The sequence below is a fragment of the Neodiprion pinetum genome, chromosome 7 (assembly GCF_021155775.2).
Source record: "Neodiprion pinetum isolate iyNeoPine1 chromosome 7, iyNeoPine1.2, whole genome shotgun sequence".
NCBI lineage: Eukaryota > Metazoa > Arthropoda > Insecta > Hymenoptera > Diprionidae > Neodiprion > Neodiprion pinetum.
The window spans coordinates 9,928,613-9,945,670 of NC_060238.1; the positions used below are offsets into that span (position 1 = coordinate 9,928,613).

Here is a 17,058-nt window from a genome sequence, read left to right on the forward strand (position 1 = left end):
AATATAATCGAAACACAGTACATGGTCAACACTTCAGTAGGTTTCATTTCAACATAAACAAAAGCAACTCCAAGTAACCTTACCGAAATATTTTCTATCATTGCGTCATCTTCAGTTGTGCTTTTTACCAAATGCGCAGGTGAGTGGCCAGGTGTAATAGTACATTCCATTGGTTCAGTGGCTGGTGTAACGTTAGGTATCGTTTCGCTCCCGGAATTTGGTACCACCGAAGGTATGATCGATTCATTGACTACTTTAGTATCGGATACTAAAGAGTTCATAACAGGTCCACAAGCAGGTTGCAGAAAGCCTTCAGTACCTGTGACGCTCGAACACACCTCTGCCAATGCTTTAAGATGATTTGAATTATTAGAAGACGTTGTAGCTGCCGATACTGTAGTATTTGTTGTTGACGTAAGGCTCATGCATGTGTTGACCGAAGGTATTATCGGGATTGGAACTGTAGGAGCCACGCATGGCTGAGGTTTTACAATGACTCCCCAAGCTGCACGTTTTTTATGAAATTCAACCAGCCAATCACTTATAGCATTTTTCAGAGCGTGCCGAGGATGGTACATATTAGGGCACAGATTTGATGGTACATCTTCACCAACCACGCCATCTTCTGTTTCAGTTTCCAGTTTGATATCAGCCGATACGGTGTCATCTAACGGAAAAAATAATTATCGAAAGTATAAAACGTATGTTGCCACATTTTCTTACTGTTGCTAGTTTTATATACTTAAAATTTAATTCATTAATAGGAGTGGGGGCAACACTGATTATGAGAGAACCACCAGGGGATCTGATACCTTTTCTTGCCTTGTCAATGCGCAATTAAACGAATGTACATACAGTCTGTCTCATAACCTACTACTATTGAATAAACCCTTGAGGATGTGTGCAATATTTTTTAATCTAATAGTGCACCAGAGAAAAATATATCGCTAGTTTTTTGGCTCTTCCTGGGACGCTGTCATAACTAGTCACATTCAGTTTTTCTGAATTTCAGCGATACCTAACCTGACATCCCACGAAACAACTAGGTGTTTCATGAACAGCTTATCCTACTTGAATGAGAATACGACTCTCCCACAGGTATTCAAACCTATTAAATTATTTTTCATGAATGTGTTTAAATAACTTCAAACCATGTATTCAATTTTGACCATCGATGCATTGAAACTTTTGGCCTTGAACTATCTAAAAACAATGATCTTAATAGCGCTCTAACGGAAATACAATAAAATTTATCTAGAGTGTTTTTTACTATTGGGATATGGTACGAATATCGGTGAATATTGCAGATGTTTTTTGTATCAAATTTTAAATCTGAAGTTTAACAAGGAGCTCGATTAAAACAAAGAAGCCAGAAATAAAATTTTTTTTCACTGTTAATTATTTCTCTAAATTACATGATCTGTCCGAAAAGTAGTCGGACTGAATTTTTCCCGCCCAGACAGAGCGACGGAGGGGAACCTTTTTACGTGGATCAAGTTGTGGGGAATCTTAGCTAATCAGCGCACCGGTACCCAATCGTCTTCGAGCCTTTCCGGAATCTAGGTCGGTTTTAAAGTGAACCTCAGTCAAGGTGCTTTGTCACGCTTCACTAGACGCTTCGCTAGACACAACCGCGAGTGAAACCCATGAAATGATGAAAAGTTCCCAGCCACCCTACAGCCCAGATGTAGCTCCACCAGACTTCTTTCTCTTACCCCGATTCAAACGGGTTCCGAAAGGACAGCATCACGGCTCGGTCCAGGCTATTTAAAAGGCCATGACGAGGCACCTTGACTGGGGTTTACTTTAAAATCTACCTACACTCCGGAAAGGCTCAAAAGCGATTGAGGACCGATGCGCTCCTTAACTAACAATAAAACTCCCTACAATCCGACCCACGCGAAAAGGTCCCCCTCCATCACTCTGCCTGGGCGGGCAAAATTCAGTTCTACTACTTTCCGGACAGTCCCTGTGTACATTCTGTACGGTAAATCCCAAACAATCCGTTTTCTGTATGTAAGAATTACAATCGTTACCTCAAATTCTAAGAGAATATGACAATTTTCGAACATGCAAGTTTTTAAGTACACTCATTGTCAGTAAAATCGATGAAGTAGTTATTTTATAACTTACTTAGGCTAAGATCTCTTTTTCCATCGATGTTGCATCGACTCCATTGAGCCAAGGTATGTATTGCCACAAAGTTAGCACCATATTCACAATTAGGATTTGTCAATACTCCTCTCAATTTAGGAATGAGATCTGGTGATCTCCCGGAATAAGGACCAAGGAATACTCTTTTTTGATCATAATCATTGGCGTGGAGATTATCCCAGATAACTGGAGGCCTACGTAAGACATCAGTGATTTCCTCTATCGATTCGATTGTTAAGAGCCGTGAAATGACCTTCGGTCCTGTCCACATTACATCAATTTCTTGTACTAATTTACTACCCAATGTATTTAGGTACTCTGAACTAGGGACGTTTGGCATAGCGCGCGTCGCACAGTATTGCGTTGGACAAAGCAGAAAACGTGGTTGTCCAAGGTGTTGAAAAATATCATTTGTAACAGAGACCTGAAACAAAAAATGAAAATCATTCGATCACATTCAACAAGCAAAGAAGAATGTCACATGAAAGGTGGGTATTGAAAGACCTAATGATGTAAAGAATTGTAAACAGAAAGGTGAAAGGTGAAAGGTATTCTATTACATGCACAGGGAAGACTCTATTTGCACAGGGTAAAAATTAAATATATGCAGCCACTTCGCTAGATAATGGTTCCAAAGGACAGGGCTGGTAGAAGTCAAGTCGTCTCAAAAAAGTAAGATGTGTCTTTAAACCCTAAGAAAAAGTGACAGGAAAGTGACCGATTAGGATTAATTATTGTATAGTAATTAGACGACGTATGCTACAACGGTGTTATTCATCTCGGCAAAAAGAGCCCCAATTTCTAGTAAGGTAGTTTCTTCCAAAATGCTTCTTCTTACAATCGTGCTAAAAAAAAGTGCTATTTTTTCATTACCATCATTTACGTAAGCAGTCAAAATTTGAGTGAGCTTGGCCGTGGCAATCTCGCATTATTAATTCTCAAAGTTTTAACTCTCAACACGAGATTCCCTATCTTAAGCCTGCGGCGACATACCCAAGATCTACTTTTCCATAAATTTCTCGGAAATGCTCCTAGGAATGATTATGAAAAACACATATGATGTAAAAAACACCGTAACAAAATCTTCCCTCGCTGAGTGAGGTATGCTCCACCGTACCATTTCAGAGTAATTTCAATCCAAAGTTGAGAATTTTATAGTGCGAACGACGCGAGTCAGCGAGAGCAAGAAAGTGAGCCAAGATGACAGTGAACGCTAGCATCTCAAATGTTAGAATTTCACAAATCTATATGACTACCAATTTTCAAAACTTCCGCTAAACTTCTCAAGATGACCTCTTATAGAGCACCAAATGACTGAACTATTAAGCGTTGATGAAAATAAAGCCCTAGAGCATCGGATGGCCTACGGCTTGCCTTTAGCTGGTATTGAAATACTTATTCGCGCCAAATAACATCTACTTTACGGGCATGCCACATAAAGTACGATTCTTTGTCCGTCCTCAAAGTGAGTAAAAGTACAATGAAGCCTCCGCAGAAACTAAAACGAAAGAATACTGATCGTGAAAGTCTGCCTATAGCAGGAACTTCACGATCAGATTTTCCACGCGAATTTGTTAAAAGTAAATTTGTTGATAGTTTGCATGTTTAGAAACACTAATCCCGGAAATGAAAGAGAAGATAACCCGTGCAGTGTACTATTCTATAGAATTGATAGAGAAAATGGACGTAATGAACAAGACGCAAAGTATGGTAACATCAAATCGATCGAAAATTATGGGTAAAAAAATGACGTTGGAAGTCATAGATCTAATGTATAGTGACGAATTCGTTGAGAACAAAGAACTGATGACTACAGAGAAATAATGCGAATTGCATACTGAAATAGCACCGATAAACACTAAACATGCGACAGTAGTCTTCAAGTTGACCAGAAAAGAGTGAAGATCAGGCAGAAAGGTCCAGTCGCATTTGAATTTACGGCAAATTTGACATGATATTTTCGTAAAATTGAGTAATAATCAATTCATAAAATACTATATTTTACGGCTTGTACTCCAAAATAGTAATATTAGGAGGTTTTAATAATTCAATAAAAATTTGCACTTATTCCTCTGTTCTACCTATGTTGGCAATATTCTGCATGAGGTATTATTAATGTTTTATTTTTGATTGTAGTTGAATGCAGTTGGACTTTTGGAACTCCATTCGAATTGTCCACTTAAAACATTAACGACAAAAATCAGGCGCAAACTCACAAGTAAAACCCAGCTATGGCGCTAGAAGCACCACGTAAAATGCAGCAGTAAAAAGTTTGAAAAATATCAAATAATGAATGGGTGGATGTTTGGTCGTTTTGAAAAGGCCAGAAAAAATACGCATCTGATTAGTAAACGAACATAGCGAGAATGGGCAATGCCCACTTGAATTGAAACCTTAAGAAATATACATAAAAATCCAAAATGAACGCAAATAATACTGTCGACTGATATTGATTTATCGCACTGTATATGGAGCAATCCATACCATTTCGACCTGGGTCTGATCATTGACCTCTCGGATTGAGTCAACGATTTTTTACATGATTGTTCTCACTTTAAAAGTTCTTTAAGAGTTCTCACGCACTCGCTTTTTGTTTTAGATTCTTTGGACTCGATTTGAATTTTCTACAATTTTTGAAAACGATTTTATGGATCGAAATAATTTTGAAATCTGCAAAAATTCTGAAAAATCGTGTGTCTAGAATCAAAATTTTTACGCTTATACATGCGGTGGGAAGATTCTTCCGTCTTACTGATTTAAAGATTTTCCCGAAAAAAAGTAGAAGCGAATGTCATTTTACTAAGGATGGTTGCTGAAAAATTATCGTATGTCAAACCAGATTACTGAAAATATTTTAGATTTTTTACAAGATTTTTTTTCTTTATTTTGCTAAGGAAAAAAATTGAAAATAATAAAATGGTTCCGAATAATTTTCAAAAATTCGGTGTGATATATGGAAATGTTTCAGCAACCAACCTTAGTAAAATGACTCCTGCTTCTAATTTTTTTAAAGTTTTTTTCGGAACAAGCTCGAAAACAGTAAGAAGGAATAATCTCCCCACTGCGTCGATGAGCTTAAAAATATTGATACCTGATACACGATTATGCAGAATTTTTTCAGATTTTTAAATTATATTGATCAACAAAATCCTTTTAAAAAATTGTAGAAAATTCAAATCGAGACCGAGAAATCTCAAAAAAAACTGCGCGCCTTTCAAATTGAGAACAATCATATAAATACTCGCAGACCCAATCTGAGAGGCCATCGCTCAGACCTAGATCGATATGGTATGGACTGCCCTATTCGTTTTGAAATGATTTTAGTAACTTTTTTAACGAAAATCATTTGTATTAAGAGGCAAATAAAAATAATCACATCCGTTATGTTAATTTTTGGTAAACTCCAATATCCTCGTTAGTGTTAAGAAGTTAAAAGATGTGTATATGATATATCTATTTTATTTTGAGGGCATATAGACCGGGTGATTCGCGATATATGAAGTTTATCTCGCAGTTATATGTTCTCTCGTATATTAGGACACTGCATCTTCCAAATATTTGCAAAACCATGTAAAAGACTTACATAATCGAGTGAACAACCGCAACGATCGTACCAGCATGACGCTAATTACGTATTCGCACATATACAATATACATTAGGGTGGGCCAAAAAAAATGAGTATTTTTTTTTTTACTTTATACTCTGAAAATCGGTTGTTAGATACCTCTAAAGAATTTTCACCAAATTTGAGCTCTTAATTTTGATAACAAGGTCCTCCGCTTTACAATTTTGCATTTTTTCCTGAGTATTAGAAACAAAAATTCATATCTCTTTGACAACTGTTCGTTAAAAAATATCTCTCCTCATATTCTTGTAGGAAATCGAACGCTCTACAAAAAAGGTCTCTTACAATTTTTTCGTAAACCTTACCGTTTAAATGATATCAAAGCTTAAAGTTTGATTATTTTAGGAGAAATTTCTGTTTTGCTTATGAATTTTTTAACTCGCTTACAAAAAATTTTGATAAATTGCACAACTCATAGTTTCGTAGGAAATTAACTGCTCTACAAAAATGGTGTCTTATGATTTGTCGATTAAGTTAAGCGTTTAAAAGATATTCATCGTCAAACTTCAATGCATACTAATTTTAACAGTTTTTGATGAATAATTCGAAAAATTTCAATTTAATTTATAAGTTTCATGAAAATTTATTCCAATGTGAGTTCCTAAGAAGAGAGAAATGTTTTAAACTATTTTTCTTTTATTTTTTTAGTTCTATATATGTTTGGTTATATTAAAAAACATTAATGCATTATTTCTAACTGAGAGGCAATGTTTTATTAAATTTCCAAAAAAATAACGTTTTTGTTATAAATTTAATATGAAAAGTATTGATCTTGAAGAAAAAAAACGTTATTTTTTTGGAAATTTAATAAATCATTGCCTCTCAGTTAGAAATAATGCACTAATGTTTTTTAATATAACCAAACATATATAGAACTAAAAAAATAAAAGAAAAATAGTTTAAAACATTTCTCTTTCCTTAGGAACTCACATTGGAATAAAGTTTCATGAAACTTATAAATTAAATTGAAATTTTTCGAATTATTCATCAAAAACTGTTAAAATTAGTATGCATTGAAGTTTGACGATGAATATCTTTTAAACGCTTAACTTAATCGACAAATCATAAGACACCATTTTTGTAGAGCAGTTAATTTCCTACGAAACTATGAGTTGTGCAATTCATCAAAATTTTTTGTAAGCGAGTTAAAAAATTCATAAGCAAAACAGAAATTTCTCCTAAAATAATCAAACTTTAAGCTTTGATATCATTTAAACGGTAAGGTTTACGAAAAAATTGTAAGAGACCTTTTTTGTAGAGCGTTCGATTTCCTACAAGAATATGAGGAGAGATATTTTTTAACGAACAGTTGTCAAAGAGATATGAATTTTTGTTTCTAATACTCAGGAAAAAATGCAAAATTGTAAAGCGGAGGACTTTGTTATCAAAATTAAGAGCTCATATTTGGTGAGAATTCTTTAGAGGTATCTAGCAACCGATTTTCAGAGTATAAAGTAAAAAAAAAAATACTCATTTTTTTTGGCCCACCCTAATATACATATATTGTGATAATATGTTTCCCTAACACTCAGTATTCATTAACAACTGAGTGAGTGTAGCGAGTGCAGAACAACGTTGAACGAGCACGGGACCAGGCGAAGCGACGAAACGAGCATAATCATCAGCCAGTCATACATAGTATTAAAGTTCGAAACCAAATTTTGGATGTTCGGATGTTCAGAGAGTGACGTCACCAACAATTTTTTCTCACTTGACGTCATCGATCTATAGTAATCATCGACAACCAAAATCAGCTAGCCGAATTCCTCAGTCCGGAAACAACCACGCAGTAGACAGGACGTATGAGAATCGCACTCCGCAGATTTCGAGGACCAGGTTCTCCAGCTCCTGGATCCCTGCGCTCCCAGTCCGCTAAATGCTGAAACTCGACTTCCAGGACAAGCGCTCCGTAGTTCATGTGCTCCAGGTCCGCTGCTTGGTGAAACTCGATTTCCAGGACAAGCGCTCCGTAGTTCCTGTGCTCCAGGTCTACTACTTGGTGAAACTCGACCTCTAGGACAAGCGCTTCGTAGTTCTGGCTGTCCAGGTCCTTAACCTGGTGATTTTTGACCTTCAAGAGTAATTTCCCGTGATTCCTGCACTCCAGGTCCTTTACCTGGTGGATCTCGCCCTCCAGGACTCGCGCTCCGTAGTTTTGGCTGTCCAGGTCTTTTACCTTGTGGATTTCGACCTCCATGACTGGCACTCCGTAGTTACGTTTTGTTGAAATTGTTGCTGTACATTCAATATCTACTAACAACGTTATTGACTGGACGTGGAGACTCACTATGTAAATTATTGTGTATGTATTGTAACGTTTTCACGAACGTCACGAAATAAATACGGGTTCATGAGCTTAACTAGCGAAGAAATCAAAGGCGGAAATTAAATATTGAGCAAATGATTTAATGGCAAGTAAGTGTTTTCAGTTTAACCGTCCGAAGCAAGGCTGTTTTTACAATACCATCGGTTGACGCAGCAACCTTATTCATTTTATGACAGATGAAGTCTTACATGTCTTTTATCTGTGATTACTACTAGATCAGTTGAAAGGGAGGTAAAACGGGTAATTTCACCCTTTGTAACAGTATATCACGATACATACGAGCAGAATTACCTGGTAGTGAATTATGTTTTAAAGTTTTACGAAAGTACGCTAAACTAATGACAGTAAGGCTTTATCCAAACGAGCACAAAAATCAGCTGTACTAGACATAAGTACTAGGCGTAGTGAGCGCATAAGCACATTTTGAATTGCGTATTTGCACATATGTTTAATGATGTGTTGATTAACACTTATTACACATTGAACAGTCCTCAAGCAGCTAAGGCGTAAGGTATCCGGTAAATCTCGTATCATCTGGTAAAACACTGACAACGAGTAAGTGAGCGCACGAGCACAAAAACCAGCTACACTAGGCATCCGACCCCGAGCGAGCTAGAACGAGCGAGGGTTTTAAAGCTAGTAATTAATTATTTTATGGAATAAGATTCCGGAAAAAATCACAGAAAATTACACAAAACGAGACGTTCAAGCTGTCGAAAAGAGAAGGTTGTCACTAGCTGGAATCCACCGAAAATCAGCAATCGAAATCTCCAAGAATTTTTAGACGCTCGAGTTTAATACCGGAAAATCTGAAAAAAATCCGTAACATGTGTACAGATATCTGCTAGATTTGTGATTTGTTTCATAATTTTCGGAGTTAAAATGTCGGATTTAACGTGAAGAGAGTAAAAATCACATTTTTTTTTTGCGATAACTTCGAGCAAAATGGAGTTAGACGGCTCAAATTTGGTATGGGTCGATCGTTCATCAATATAAAGCAGGAGGTCACTCGCACAATCCATTCCGAGCAGAGGCACTTTTGGCATGCTCACCAGGCTGTGCCTTGTGCATGGAAGAAAATTATGCCTTTGTGGTCAAAAAGTAAAAATTTAAGACTTTTTTAAAATAGCAAAGTCAAAGAGACTATTCATCCAAATTTTGTTTATCTCACAGTCCCAAAGTGAAGCCTTTGCTTTTGCACATCAGTTTTGAAAATATTTTCCTGACAACAGCCTAGGGAGCCAAGATATGTGGGCAGAACCACAAAACTTCGAACTTTTCCGAAATAGAAATATTTTATTTTTAAGTCTGCGAACATCCATTCCAGATTTGGTGTGTTTCCAAATGCCTTGAAATACGAATAATTCGCGTTTTTAATTATTTTCAGGTAATCATAATAATTGTTGTTTTAACATTAGCAAAAGAAATAAGTGCGTTGAGTCAACGCGACAGAAGTGAAACTTCCGAGTCGTTTATGTATTTGTTTTTTTTTACCCTTTTACTAGGTTGTGTGGAGAATCATTAGTATAATTGTTGTATTCAATGGTGAAGTGAGGTTGAGCATTATATATGACAATGAATATGTCCATAAAAGGCGTGTATAAGATTGAGACTTAGGTAGCCTAACTAAGCTACATGTCTATTAATTTACAATAAAAGCATGGTTGAAAGTTAACACTTAGATCCCACATCTCTCTGGAATCACACTGTTGCCACACTGGGATCAGACTGACCTTAAACTTATCCAACTACAAATGATAATTCAGTATGAATAAAAAACAAAATAAGTTACACATTGATGAAAATCCAGAAATAAAAATTTAATTAGTAAGTGATACTTGACCTTTTTACAAAAATACCTTCAGGAATAAATCAAATTCTATCATTATCGTTTCACGTATGCATCATGCCTTGAAAGAAGCACGCAGAGTACCGCTTACTAATTTAATTATTTTCTCTGGATTTTCACCATTATATAAGTTATTTTGTTTTTTATTTATACCTAACTATCATCTGTAGTTGGATAAGTTTAGGGTCAGTCTGATCCCATTGTAGCAGCAGTGTAATTCCAGAGAGATGTGAAATCTAAGGGTTAAGTTTGAATCATGCTTTGATTGTGAATTAACAAATATGTACCTGGCAGTAGTATGTGATTTGAATCTGTTTTGATAAACGATAAAAAGACATTTTAATGTTTTTGGCGAAAGGTTTTTGCACCAGTGGTACTTTTTGAGGAGATACACATATAAATACGGTGACGATCAGCTGTACGCGGTACCCATAAGCGACAGCTGACAATAACATGAAGAAGACGCGAGGGACGCCGATGACAGCCGACGATGACCGACGACACGCGTACGGAGTCAGAGGACACAGACAGAATTCAGATAGGCTCGCGGGACACGGACAGAAAATTGCGAGTTTGACCGCAGCGGTGAATTCGACGGAGGGGCCCTCCAGAGTATAAGTACTGGTGCGCCAGGAGGCTACGGCAGCAGATCTCCGGGAAAGCGCCGAGCTGACTCACCATGTGTAATTGAGATCGAAACAGGGGGCAGCGCCTAATTCAATATGGCGTTCAAGAACGAGATACGAGTGCAGTGGCAGCAAGATAACAGAAACGGTTAAAGGTAGGAAAAGGTTTCAAAGAAAACTAAAAACAAATAAACCGGTGTAAGATATTCCCTAAAACTGCACAAAACTTGGTGAAAAGTAAGTATACATAATCTCTAATCGGCTTGCTGAACGAAACATGACTTGCGAAACACTAACCCCGGACAATTTGGTTATCGAGAATCGAAAAACGCGGATAAATTTACCTCACACATTTGCTGAGGCTTCACCAGCTAGCAGAAAACTGGTTAAAGGCTTTAGTATTTAATGGCTTTAGAATTCCAAAAACATAATATTTTGTGGCTGGAAAAACAAGTTAGAGACTAAAAAGACAGTACGTAACCTCATTGCCTTCTGCCTACAAAGATCAAATCCGCATGGTGCACCAGACGTGATTCGGGGAATCATTGATAACGGTGAGATAAAGTCGATGTCCTGCACGTGTTAAGCTGGTTTGAGCTAAAAATGCAAACACATCGTGGTAGTGTTAATATACTGCAACAAGTACATGCTATTCATTACAGCAGTCTTAATGCATAGAATAAATAACGATCCAAATCAAAAATATCTGAAATGTAAAAAAAGGCGCCAAGTACCATAATTACATTATGATAAAAAAACTTGTCGTCAATCTGTGCCCTGAAATCAGGAAAAATGCCAAGCACGATCTTCCCGCACGTACACGTCGTGAAGTCGGACCTCGCTTTTCGTGTAATGATATCGAAACATCATTCCAAGAGCTACGTACTTGGCGGGCGCACTTTCTCTTTTTCACCCATACTCGTCCTACGTGTGCTTGTGCCTTTAACCAAATTACACAAACAATGATAATATTATTAGCTTTAAACTACATAATTGAAATAACAATATAATTGTTTTTATATATGGTAATAATGCAATGTCTTCCGTATTTTATAATTACTACTTCCTCAAACAACTTAAATCAATTGTTAAGGGTTTATTCATACGGTGAGAATTACATATCAAACTGACACAATTTAACACAACTTTATTTTAATGTGAGAAAATAAAAAATTTTCGTCACCGTCTTAGTGCAGTCTGTAGCGGGTAAATTCACGAACTGCCTGGAAATTGCTGTCATCATAAGGATTCAACAATAGCCACAATTGAGAAAAGTTTATCTATAAATTGAGAATCTTTTCTTTAAAAAAATATTTTTCGTATTTAGTCGGATATAAGACAAGCTACTGACAGTGTGACGTTAGTTATTTATACTTCCGGTCAACGGCTGTTTTGAACTACTTGTTGTGTATCGGGACATGGAAAAAAAGCATCCATACGCTCGCACGTAGCGATTTTCCCATTTTCAAGTAACAGGTAGATATTATTCATTGATACTATGTCGCCAATTTTAAAGCGAGAAACATTGACAATCATCTCTCTAATTATATTTGTATATACGCGATTAAGGTTTTTTTTTTAGACAGTGACGTATTATTCTTGATAATAGCACGAAACTTTGAGAAAACAATAGGAGAGTCAATTTTTATTTGGCCCGTAGTATTTAGTGACACTGCGGATTAAAAATTAGAACTCATTATCTCCGGAGCGGCAATATTAAAAGGTGTACTTGCTGTGTATGAGCATAAGAAATATTACACAATAATATCCAGACAGTTCTCGAATTTGCCAGATACGGGTTACACTAAAAAGCTGCAAAGGATTTTTCAATTCTATGACTAAACTAAAGTTATGCTAGATTCTGTTACTTCAATATTCAATTTTCACCACATGAATAAGCCCTTAAGAATTGATTTAAGGTGTTCGCATGAGGAGTCATTATAATACAGAAAACATTGCATTATCACTAGGGTGGTCCTCATTTAGAATGTTGACAAATTTATTCCGGATCACCCCACCAAATCAACTATAAATAATTCAAAAACAAATCATAACTTTTTCAAATTTTAATATCAACTATAACCCGTGACTGTAAGAGGAAGGATTTCCTAATTTAAAATACACGTGTTTTGGACACGTTCTTAGTATATATTTTACTGTAAGAGTAATAATGTTCGAAAAAATCCATGAATGTGAGGTTCTAGTGAGCATGAGTGCTACTATCTGAGAAAAAATTCACATCATCATACCAGGTAATATAGACAATTGCATTTCTTATAAATAAAAAGAAAAAGTCAAATTTCTAGTGTGTGCAATTCGTCGAGATTGGTTGGTATGGTGATATAGTGGTGGTATAGTAGTACTAATACTCACTAAATCTTCGCAATTACAGACCGATTCGAACATCGTCACTCTTAAATAAAATATATGCTGAGAATGTGTCTGAAACAAGTGTATATTAAATGATGATATCCATCCATTTACAGGCACGGTTTAGAATAGATATAAAAATCTGAAAGAATTAGGAAATTGTTTTTGAATTATTTATAGTTGATTTGGGGGATGTCTGAAAAAAAATCATTAACACCCTAAGTAAGGATCACCCTAATTATGACTATAAATATAATTTTGATACTCGTGTTCGCTGCGGAAAAAAGTTATGTTCACATTGAGTAAAAGTTAATAATTCTACATAATTCTAATACCGGTTAAGTGCCACGTTATTTTATACACTCTTGAGTAATAACTCACCAAAAAATTAGGTGCAACAAACTGCCCCTTTGGTCATGGTGAATTTTTTGATAAATGGAAGCGGGAATTCAGGCACGGCGCGTGCTGGCGCGGCATGTGTACTATACTGTGCGAAGTGCACCACAGTAGGGTGCGAATTTTAGTGATTTGTTTCTCATAAATATAATTATTATTGTACCGGATTCGACTATCATTTTCATTAACAAATCATTACTGATTCTTAAAAATATTCTATTATTGTCTAATAGTACAAGATAATTAGGTTTGAAAATGGCAAAAAGGACTTAATTCTTAAATTTTTTAAGACAAGTAGAGGGTCATTGGAAAAGCCTAAACTAACCAAAATCCAACAAAATTTCCTTGTGTTGGGTCCGCCATATTGAAAACCATGAAAAACAGGTAATCCTCGATATCCCGACTTCTATTGGTCGGATTTTCGTTTTTTTTTTTTAGTTTTGTAGGGAAAAATATTATCTACAACTTTTATGTGAAGTAATTTTTTATAGATGCGAAGGAAAACATTTTACGATGAAAAAAAGTGTATCGCAATATATACTTTCCATCTATAGACTTACATACGGTATAATACACTCAGAAAGAGTAGACCCAAAACGATACAACTTTCTCCACAATAAACTCCGGCCATGAGTAAATTTTGGAAAATCTCAAGCTATAAACTTAATGCAAGGGACACTTATTGTATATTTTCAATTATTTGAAATACAGATTGGATATTTTCGAAAAATAACTATAAGAATTTTTAACAGATTCATAATAATTCAATAATTCAAATAATAAAATAATTTCTGAATGAATCTAAAATCTATTTAATTTAAAAATTCTCAATTACTAATAATTTCAAATTATTTGTTGGAATCGCCAGCTGTAAACAAACCAAGGGTAGTTGCAATGTCTGACTGCAGTGACTCTAGCGACAATAACGATAGCGATTCGGATAGCAATTGGAGCCTTTAATTTCAAGTGCATTTACGTCATTTTATTATATGAATGTAATATTTAATGCAATTTCTTAATAAATAAGTATTTGTATTCAAATTCGTATTTACATTTACATACTTTCCCAATCTACTATATCCTACACATGTATGTAATAATGAATTATTTCTATTCAAAACCCCTTGGTACCTAATTCCATAGAGTTTGACTCAAATTTAAATAAAATTACCCGGCATTTTTCAGCCGCCATTTTGTTTTTCGGAAATTTGACTTCAGATTCGTGTTCAGCGACTTCAAAAACCCCCTGGCACAAAATTCCATAAAGATTGATTCAAGTTTAAATAAAATTATCCGCCATTTTTAAACCGTCATTTTGTTTTTTGGAAATTTGACTTCAGACTCGTGTTCAGCGATCTTAAGAATTCCCGAATAATAAATCTGATAGCGATTCGATAACACCTTCAATGTTCGGCCAGAGATTCAGGATTTGGAACCACTGTGCGACGTGTACGTGCGGGGAGGTTGTGCTTGGCATTTTTCCTGGTTTCACGGCAATGATTGACGATAAGTTTTTCATTATAATGTAATTATGGTACTTGGCGGCTTTTTTTACAGTTCAGATGTTTTTGATTCGGATTTCACTACTTTTTGCAAGTCTCCAACAGCAACAATAATGTATCGTATAACCAATCATTCGATAAATACAATCCTTTCAGCGGTCAAGACATATAACACTTGCAGTTGATAATGTTGCACGCTGCAATAACTCACTAGGGAATAAAATCGGATTGATATACAACTTGAACTTATATAAACAGGAAGATAATTAACTGGTGACAAATAAAGAGTTGCGAAATGCAATTGTGCATGCGGTGGTACAGGTGAGTTAGAGTACTTCGCACAGTTTTAATATGTAATTTGAAAATGAACAATACAATTTAGCCATGCGTATATGTGACCGATCAGTAGTGGCGACCGTCATCACTGAACAGTGCTCGCGCGACCATAAACATAATATACAACATAGAGTAAGCATCCCGTCAGCAGCCCAGAGTGAACCATCGTGATGTCTTTTATTTTTTGACACTACACATGTGCACACATACAAGTGAATTTCGCATGATGAACTCTCAAAGACGAAAGTAGTATAGGAAGGCCGGTTCTGAGTACAAACCACCTTCTTTACCGACCGAGGCGCTCCGCGCAGCCCAGACTCAAACCCTTTTCCGCTCCGCGTAGCCCAGACTCAAACCCTTTTTCGCGATGACGTCACAGTCTGCCGTACCGAAGGTCAAAACCGTGCAACCTTACCGACAGTTGTATCGATCGAAGGTCAAAATCCCGCGATGACGTCACAGTCTGCCGTACCGAAGGTCTGTAGTGCTCGCCTGCCGACGGTAGAGGGCGCAGCGGGGGGCGAGAACTTTTTTACCGTCCGCATTCTTTTCCCACGATGTGACTGCTGATGTGTAACATTAACCACTCCGAATTCCTTTCCCACGGTAGGACTGCTGATGTGTAATATCAACCACCCCACATTCCTTTCCCACGTTATCAACCACGTGACATTCCAAAATTAATAGTTCCGAGAATTGTTTGTTCCAAATTCAACGTCGCACCGAAATCCTTTGACCGCGTGCCGCTCACCGTCAAGTCGAAACTTGTCGAACGCATTGTTTTGTCTAAAATCCTTTGACCGCATGCCGCTCGCCGTCAAGTCGAAACTTGTCGAACGCATTGTTTTGTCTAACCACCTTATCAACCACGTGACATTTCAAAATTAATAGTTCCGAGAATTGTTTGGCTCAAATTCAACGTCGCACCGAAATCCTTTGACCACATGCCGCTCACCGTCAAGTCGGAACTTGTCGAACGCATTGTTTTGTCTAAAATCCTTTGACCGCATGCCGCTCGCCGTCAAGTCGAAACTTGTCGAACGCATTGTTTTGTCTAAAATCCTTTGACCTCATGCCGCTCACCGTCGAAACTCGTCGGACGATTCCGAGAATTGTTTTTCATTTACTCGGATGTCGGTTTGATATCCAAGGTCGACCGATAGTCGCGGTACATTCAAAGCCATGGATCTGCGGTGTTGGGTTACTATCACCCTGGGAATGCCAAAAGGTGCGCGCGCATACGTACAGCTGCCCTATAAAAAGGACGCTCATCACAGCAAACGATCATTAAGTCACAACCTGTCAAGTATACGTGAGGAAAAAGCTCAAGATGGAATCCGCGAAGTGTTTGAGATTGATCGATATTATGGAATCGGCGTTCAAGATTTTATCTGATAAATCGTCACCGGTAGAGATTGCAAAATGGATTCGATTCGGAACCCAAAATATCAGGCTTTTGAACAAGATCTTACGCAACAACGCCTCAACGATCGGGGAGAAGACAAGAATTTTGACCACAATCGGAATTCTGAAATCGTTGGCAGTCAAATTTCAACAATTGCAAAAAGTGGGTGACGGATTACGAAGCCGACGAAGAAGCGATCGAGTACGGTGGGAAGATTTGGAATCAGCTTTCGAGCGGAGAATTCGAACTGGATCCATCGCCAATTTGAAGCATAAAGATGTGGAGAGATTTCTAGAATACGCAAAGGTACTAGCTGTGACGAGACTGAAAAACGCTCTAAAGAAAGACAGGAGCTTGAAAGCCAACGTTATCCTGGCTTGTAAATTTGAACTTAGAAAAGATGATCGCACGGTGGAAGAGATCAAATTTTTTAATACGAGAAATGAAATCATCCTCCAGACAACGGAT

At 36.8% G+C, this 17,058-nt stretch overlaps 1 protein-coding gene across 2 annotated transcripts in view; it reads right to left on the reverse strand.

Annotated features, from left to right (window-relative positions):
- Oga (O-GlcNAcase) overlaps positions 1-17,058 on the reverse strand; it is a 184,571-nt gene that overhangs the window by 108,676 nt on the left and 58,837 nt on the right. For both annotated transcript variants that reach the window (XM_046633996.2, XM_046633995.2), the window contains exons 4-5: positions 2,134-2,578; positions 84-667 (exon numbers count right to left, since the gene is read on the reverse strand). In XM_046633996.2, the coding sequence (XP_046489952.1) occupies positions 84-667; positions 2,134-2,578 (1,029 nt within the window). The remainder of the gene's footprint in view (positions 1-83; positions 668-2,133; positions 2,579-17,058) is intronic.